At 47.9% G+C, this 8,106-nt stretch overlaps 1 protein-coding gene across 1 annotated transcript in view; it reads left to right on the forward strand.

Moving 5' to 3' along the window:
• Positions 1-8,106, forward strand: part of LOC107115027 (protein EFR3 homolog A-like) — a gene marked incomplete at its 5' end in the record, with an annotated part of 43,835 nt that overhangs the window by 30,203 nt on the left and 5,526 nt on the right. The window contains 3 exons of the mRNA XM_015416635.1: positions 1,630-1,757; positions 7,168-7,256; positions 7,793-7,841. Of these exons, the coding sequence (XP_015272121.1) occupies positions 1,630-1,757; positions 7,168-7,256; positions 7,793-7,841 (266 nt within the window). The remainder of the gene's footprint in view (positions 1-1,629; positions 1,758-7,167; positions 7,257-7,792; positions 7,842-8,106) is intronic.

Raw genomic sequence — 8,106 nt, forward strand, 5'->3', positions numbered from 1 at the left:
CCACTAACCGCCCATATTTATGTATTTATTTATTTATTTATTATTCACATTTCTATCCCGCCCTCCCCGGAGGCTCAGGGCGGCTTACAGGGCATATCGCCAGATAAAACCATAAAACAATACAGAATATTAAGAATATTAAGAATATTAAGAATATTAATACAAAATATTAAGAACCCTATTTAAAACAGATTTTGATGCTCCTCTCAGCAGAGTATCCAATCTCTACAAGTTCTAAAATTTCTAAAAGCAAGATGGCTATCCCTGACCATCCCGTTCTCGCCCATAATGCAACGGCTAAATGTGCGTGCCCCATCCTGATGTCCATATAGATGGGGGATAGATGGTAACTAGTGCGGTGGTGGTGCACTAGTGGTGGTGGCGGCTCCTATTCGAAAGCCTGGCGGAAGAGCTCCGTCTTGCAGGCCCTGCGGAACTGTGCTAGGTCCCACAGAGCCCTGATCTGCTCTGGGAGCTCATTCCACCAGATAGGAGCCGCCGCCACCATATACATCGTAGGAGCTATCTTTGGATGATGACCACATCTAACTTGACAAAAGAATATTAAAATATTCTTAGACATATCCATATTCTGTTATGGAGACATTCTATAAGGTGTTAGATTAATTCACAGAGAATAGGGCCTTCAAAGTCTAAATGGAACCTCCATCTTCATGGGAAGTAACTGTTAGAATCCCAATTAGGGGTGTGCAAAAAAAAAAAATTGGCCCAATTCAAATAGGGCAGAATCAATTTCAGCTGGCAGAAAGACTCCCGCATGTCAATTTCAGCAGTACCAGCCCATTCTGGAGTCTTTTCGCCAGCTGAATGTCAATTTCGGCCCCATTATATCCTATGGGCCATTGAAGTCAATGGCGAAAACATAGGGTATATTCTAGGGACTGGAGGGGAGGGGGTTTAAGGGAGAGGCTCCAAACCTGCAGGGTAGCTGCTGGAGCCTCTCTCCAAGATACCCACCAAGTTACTTTTTCCCACCTTAGAAAACAATGGAGGGGATGGGGACAACCTGTTTGGGAGCCCATAGAATTGGACCCCCTGGTCCAATGTTTTTGAAACTTGGTGGGTATGTTGGGGAGAGGCTCCAGCAGTGACCCTGCCGGTTTGGCGCCTCTCCCTCAAACCCCCTCCTCTCCAGCCCCCAGAATATACCCTATGTTTTCACCATTGACTTCAATGGCCCATAAATCAAATGCACATCCCTAATCCCAATGCTGGGGGGCCACCAGCAGGGGGAGTATTTGGCTTCCACGCCCTACTTTCAGGGACCACCTGACTGACTAGTGCATGCTGTGGCATGCTGGATTAGATGGGCCATTGGTCTGATCCTCCACGGTTGCTCTTTTGCTTTTATTTTCGACCGCTTTTGAATTTTGAAGCTGGGGAACTAAACAGGGCCTTTAAAAGATAAAATCAGATGAATAAAACATGTGGCGGCGATGTTAAAAGCAAATGCTCTTTCAGAATCATGTCGAGTAACTATTTTTCTACTTCAATTTATCATCAATAGCCTACATTTCTAAATATGCTACGGCAAGATTTGGTTATTTATACACTGGTCAGGAGTTATTCATGGCTGATTAATTAATAATGGCTAAATATGTCTTTCAGCCTCCCAAAGTCCCTTGAGAAAGAAGAAACCAACTTGTTTTTCCTGACCAACCAAATGGCGGAATCCCTAGGTGGCAGCGGCTACTGTGTGGAGAGACTATCTGTGCCATACGTCCCACTTGTGACAGGTGAGCCTTCGGCTTTTCACGGGCTGCTGTACCTCTTTAAAGTACACGATGCTGAATTACACAGAATGATAAGCACAACCATTGCACCTGCAGGAGCATCTTCTGAGAGGTAGATGGAGCTAATTCTCTTCATATCTTGCCTGTCAGCTACCATACCGTGTTGCTAAAATATTTCAGGTCTAAGTTCTACTAAGGTGGTATACTTGTGTCACTGAGAGTGATAGGTCCCGGTCACATGTGCCGGGAAACACGGGGGGAGGCGTGGCTTTTTGCAAACGCAAACGCAATCAGACACGAAAAATGCAATCAGTCGCGATGGCAGTTTCCTTCCTCGGCGCACGTTCCCAGCACGCTCCAATGGTGCAAGAGGAGCACGCTAGAGCAATCACACAAAGAGAGTCCGTCAGCGGCCCATTGCAAGCCATTGCTAGTGGACTTTATGAGGTACCTTTCTACTCCGCGTCTTCGGCCGGCTGCGATGGGTGTGCTACGCTGGCCAGATGTTGCTGTGTGATCGCGCCCTTATAATCCGCCCGGCATTTGTGCCACTCCCGCGGCAACTTCTGCGTCTGATCAGGGCTTCAGTCATGTATGATGAATTACCTACATATAAGAAAACTAGCGTCTCAGGGGGAGGGCTTAGCTAGAACTTCTTTCCATGGTATCTAGGGTCAAACTAGATGCGATGGCATTCTCAGGTGATTTTAAGGTGATTTTAAAATGCTGCACTGGCCCAATCCTTACTGGGCCTGAGGTGCAGTGCTCTCGTCTCTCCCCTTCATGCCTTTTCAAGTCCCGAAACAGCTGTGTGGGGGGTGGCCATTTTGTCACTTGATAAGGGATGGACGAACAGACGAAAGGTCTTCAGTCCACTGCACCGCCATTGTTAAATCACCTTTTTATTAGATTATTTTTTTCAGGGGATGTTCACAAAGAGGGTCTCACGGCGACTTACAGTGCTTAAGTTAAAACCAACAAAAATCACATAATGTGCATAAAATATTAAGACACAGAACATCGGGTTAACCTCCAGAAGCCAACCTGAACTGTTCAGCATGTATAACATCAGATTTTGGCTTCTCCAGTTAATAGCCTCTCAGGTGACAGATATGCTCTTGAGATCACGCAGAGCTCCTACCAGTCAGGTTAGGCAACACCTATCATAGGTAACAAGCAGCTTGATATATGCACATGATCTGAAATGATCCGTGAGCATTATGCTTGCCTATAAGTTTGTATATCAGCTGCTGTGTCCATCAGTCGCCCTTGTTGAAATGAATGGAGCTTATACACTCAGCGAAGTCCACTTCCGGGGAATCCCAAGGCTGGAAAGAAACCAAAACACAGACACAGTGGGCGCTTTGAATCTTATCTATCTATTCCTCTATCTCTCTGATTTTTTAGATTGCCCTCCCCTATGCAGGGCTCAGGGCGGTGTACATCAAGTCAATAAATACAATGTAAGTCACCTATAAGTTGATTAAAACTATTAAAACAATAGACAGCGATAAAGTAACTGTTCCGAAAGGCATCTTAAGACACTTTCTCCATAAGGAAGGGGAGAAATGAAGGGAGCCGAGCTGAATGGCATTTTAAAGCTTGTCATTTCCCATGGGGAGGAGAGAAAGTAGAGGAGACCAGGCTCATTGGCAACTGTTGCTGCCCCAGTGTTGCCTGGTGGAACAACTCTGTCTTTCGGGCCCTGTCGAACTGCGCTAGGTCCTGCAGGGCCCGGATGTCATCAGGTACGGAGTTCCACTAGGCCAGTGCCGAGGACAGCCGGATATCTTTCGAGCCAAGGACCACCAGAAGATTTTCCTCTCCCAAGTGTAAAGCTCTTTGGGAGATGTGCCAAGAGAGGTGGTCCTGTAGGTACATTGGTCCCCCAGACCATTTAGGGCCTTGAAGGTTAGTACCAAAACCTTGAACCTTATCCAGTGCTCAGTCTGGAGACAGTGCAGCTGGCAAAGCACCGGTTTTATGTGCACTATAAATGGGGTCCCAGTACGGACCCCTGCCACTGCGTTCTAGACCAGTTGTGATTTCTGGGTCAGTCTCAAAGCCACAGCTGTGCCACTCCTCACTGTCTCTCTCAAACTCTTTTGAAACGTGCAAAACGTGTGGACAAGGAGCTGCCATTCATGAACCCGACAAAAGCCAAGATGCCCTTTTCGAGACGCACAGTCCTTTTAGGATCCTGGTCAAAATCTATTCCGCTCCCCCCCTCATTTTCTAACTAATAGCTGGGCCTCCCTGGATAAAGCGTTCTTTTCTTTTTCCATCCCCCCGGCACCTCTTGAAACTTAGCTCTGTTTCGATGTGGCAAAAAGCCGCTTAGACGCAGGCGCAAGTCAAAAGGTAAATTTTTCTGCCACGGCCGCTTCTCTCTGTCGTAGCTTTCCCCTGTTGTGGGTAGGATCTCTAGGCAGCCAAATAAGCTGTAGGCTCATAGATAGGAAGCAAACCGTGCCGTGTGGCTTGCCTTTCATTCCCTGCTGTGCTCCTCAGCCAGACAACTGTAGCTGCAGTCCTTGTTCTGTCCTCAGCCTATTCTTGTTGCTTGCTTTGAACTCTTCCTACAATTCCTACAGCTTCTGTACGTTTATTTAATGCTGGTAGAGCTAGGCAAGATGAGGGAGTGATGCCATTTAAGAACATAAGAGACGCCAATGTTGGATCAGGCCAAAGGCCCATCCAGTCCAACACTCTGTATCACACAGTGGCCAGAAATACCAGGTGCCATCAGGAGGTCCACCAGTGGGGTCAGGACATTAGAAGCCCTCCCACTGTTGACCCCCCCCACAAGCACCAAGAAGACAGAGCATCACTTGCCCCAGAGTCCCTATCTATACCTTGTGGCTAATAGCCACTGATGGACCTCTGCTCCATGTGTTTATCCAGTTCCCTCCTGAAGCTGTCCATGCTTGTAGCCGCCACCACTTCCTCTGGCAGTGAATTCCATGTGTTAATCACTCTTTGGGTGGAGAAGGACTTCCTTTTATCTGTTCTAACCCGACCGCTCAGCAATTTCATGGAGTGCTCACAAGTTCTTGTATTGTGAGAAAGGGAGAGGGTTAACAGTAGGGTCGCCTGGTCCCCCCCGGCCGCTGGCAGGGGATGGGGGGTAGGGTTGCCAGTTCCAGTTTGGGAAACATCTAGGGATCTGGAGACAGAGCCAGGGAGGACGGACCCCCGTGGTGTACAAGGCCATACAGTCCACCCTCCAAACCATTTTCTCCAGGGAAACTGATCTCTGTATTCTGGAGATGAGTTGTAATTCTGGGGGGTCCCCAGGTCCTCCCCGGATGCTGGGATCCCTAGTTAGTTAGCAGTCCACCTTGGATTGTCCATCCCTATCTCATTTTCAAATAATGAGTCCATCTCAGGATCTGCTTGGTTCTGTAAGAAAGTTGCTCTTGGGGCATGACTGGTTAGGTCTGAGTCCAGCAGCACCTTAGAGACCAGGGAGATATTTGGGGTATGAGCTTTTAAGAGTCAGTAATCAACTAAGAATGGAATCATAGAGTTGGAAAGAACCTCCAGGGTCATCGAGTCCAACTCCCTGCACAATGCAGGAAAATCACAAATACCTCCCCCCCACCCCCGGTGACCCCTGTTCCATGCCCAGAAGATGACAAAAAACCCTCCACAATCCCTGGCCAAAGTGGCCTGGAGAAAATTGGCTTCCTGACCCCAAAGTGGCGATCAGCAGGGCTATTTTTGGGTAGGAACGCACAGGAACGGAGTTCCGGCTGGCTCCCAAGTTGGCCACGCCCAGCAGGAACTCATTAGCATAATAGGCCACACCCAGTAGCAGAAACTCATTAGGATTGGCTACATTGGGGGGTGTGGCCTAACATGCAAAGGAGTTCCTGCTACAAAAAAAGGCCCTGGGTTTTGACAACAAACAAGGTAAACAGAATAAGAAGGGAAAGGTGGGGGTGGCTGGATGAGCACACTTCTGGTAACATGGGGATGTGGCCTAATGTGCTAATGAGCAGTGCTGTCAGGGTGTGGCCTAATATGCTAACGAGTTTCTGATGTTGCGTGTGGCCTATTATGCTAATGAGTTCCTGCTGGGCTTTTTCTACAAAAAGAGCCCTGGCGCCGATCAGCATTTCCTTGGGCATGTAAGAAAAGGCCACGAGAACTAAGCACTGATGCTTAGATCCCTGAGTCTTTATATCCTAGTCTGAAGGTGGGAGGGGTGATGCAAAGAAAGGAGTCCGGATGCAGAGGTGCAGTTCAAAATACCTCTGCATTCTGAGTTCCTTCTTTGCCACACCCCTCCCGCCTTCCGGCTTAGGATATAAGGACTCAGGGATCTCCATTCCTACTGTTATCTGACAAAGGGAGCTTTGCCTCTCTAGAGCTCATACCACGAAAGACTCGTTGGTCTCCAAGGTGTTGCTGGACTCAAACCTAGCTGTACTACTGCAGTCTGACATGGCTGCCCTCTGAAACTATCTTCAATAGGACACGACTGACCATCGTACTCTGGGTCCACACAATCCATGTGTGCTTGTGAGGTCCCCTCTGCAAACTCAAGTCCTTGGCCCAATTCAGATCAGGACTGTGGGATGCAAGGGGAAAGGGGTTTGTTCTTTCTCCCCATGTTGTTTTTCTCACCCCAAAGGGCCTCTTTGCTTTATTGAGGGCTCCACTCGTACTATGGAGGGTTTCCCCAGTGGGGCAAATGGAGCTTTCCCAGGGCCGTTTTGGGTCAGGAAGACATCAGAAGGCGAAGGCAGAAGCTCCTTCTCCTTAGTCCCGATCTGAACCAGGCCCTGTGCACCTGGGAATTTGACTTCCCAGTGGGGAACTCTCAGTCACGTGTCTGACAGACAGTCCTTGTACTAGGCGCAGATTTGACCTGAGAAGAAGAAGAAGAAGAGATTGGATTTATACCCCACCCTTCACTACCCAAAGGTGTCTCAGAGCAGCTTACAGACTCCTTTCCCTTCCCCTCCCCACAACAGACACCCTGTGAGGTAGGTGGGTCTGAGAGAACTATTGACAGAAACTGCTCTTTTTCAAGAACAGCTGTGCCAGAGTTATGGCTTGCCCAAGGTCATCCAGCCAGGTGCAAGTGGAGGAGTGGGGAATCAAACCCGGTTCTCCCAGATTAGAGTCCGCGCACTTAACCATTACACCAAACCGGCTATATTATGCCCTTGGTCTGAGCACCCTATCTGTAATGCCCTCCGGCTGGATAATAGCTGGTTCCTGACATCACCTTTGTCCCTTTCCAGCATCAAACTGTACTGTGGAACACAAAGCAAAATGTTTGGTGACATTGTGGTGCATACCCTGGTTAGATTAGATTGCTGCAATACACTCTGATTTTGACACACTTCAGTTTTGATGAACAGGGACATAAAATAATGCCGTCGCTGTTCTCGTTGTTCAGATGAGGACCGACTGTCCCGGAGGAGAAGTCTGGTGGATACTCTGTCAATCCAGGTGGACATTCTACCTGGCTGCAACCTGCAAGAAAAGGTATCTATAACTTCTCCATGAATGAAAACAGATTCCTGGGTTGTTGTTTCTTAAAGTTTGGTGTTTACTTCAGGTGTTCAGTCTTCTGTCCTTTGGAGAATAACCCTTTCCACATCAATGTCATCGTATCTGCTGAAGGACCCTACGGCTCGTATGCAACCATTCTGCTTAGCCAGGGTGGACTGCCTTCCTCCAACAGGAGAGGATCGCCAAGTTACTTCCACTGAAGGAATGCTCCTTAAGCTGCGAAGGAAGTCTTCGAATGCGTCTGAGCAAAGCAATAGGGTGCCATGTTTGTTGCAGGGTCCATGCGCACTGTAGGGATGAGAGGATGTTCCCAATTTCCTCTTAGGACACGGGGAAAGGCCTCCATGGAGCCTGACTTAAACATGCAAATTTTTAAAAATCGCCGTTAAAAATTCATCCAGAAGACCCTTTTCAGGAGGAAGGCATGAGTGAGGCCCTTGGGATGAATTGCAGCTGCTTTGGACTCTGCTTGCTTCAACACCTTCAGCTTTATTTTTGTTGTTGTTTAGGTGAACAGTACTGAAGAGATCACCTTTGAAACGCTGAAGAAGGCCATCGGTAAGGCGGATTGCCTTTCTGTCGCTGTGGAACCACTTACAAATCTCCGTGTAACGAGAGAAAATTGATTTGACAGAAAGACTGTGCTGACTTTTCAGACTGAAGGCGAACCCGGATGCAGCCGTGGCGGAGGCCGTCAGCGCACTGCAAAACTATATTGTTTTGAAGCCAGTTTAACTGTCACTAGGGAAAAAAGGGCACACCAAAGAAAATTACTCTTCTATATCTTTAACACACTTAGTTGTATTATTATAACAAATTTCCT

The sequence above is a fragment of the Gekko japonicus genome, unplaced genomic scaffold, assembly GCF_001447785.1.
Source record: "Gekko japonicus isolate JY-2015 unplaced genomic scaffold, Gekko_japonicus_V1.1 scaffold5018, whole genome shotgun sequence".
Taxonomy (NCBI): Eukaryota; Metazoa; Chordata; class Lepidosauria; order Squamata; family Gekkonidae; genus Gekko; species Gekko japonicus.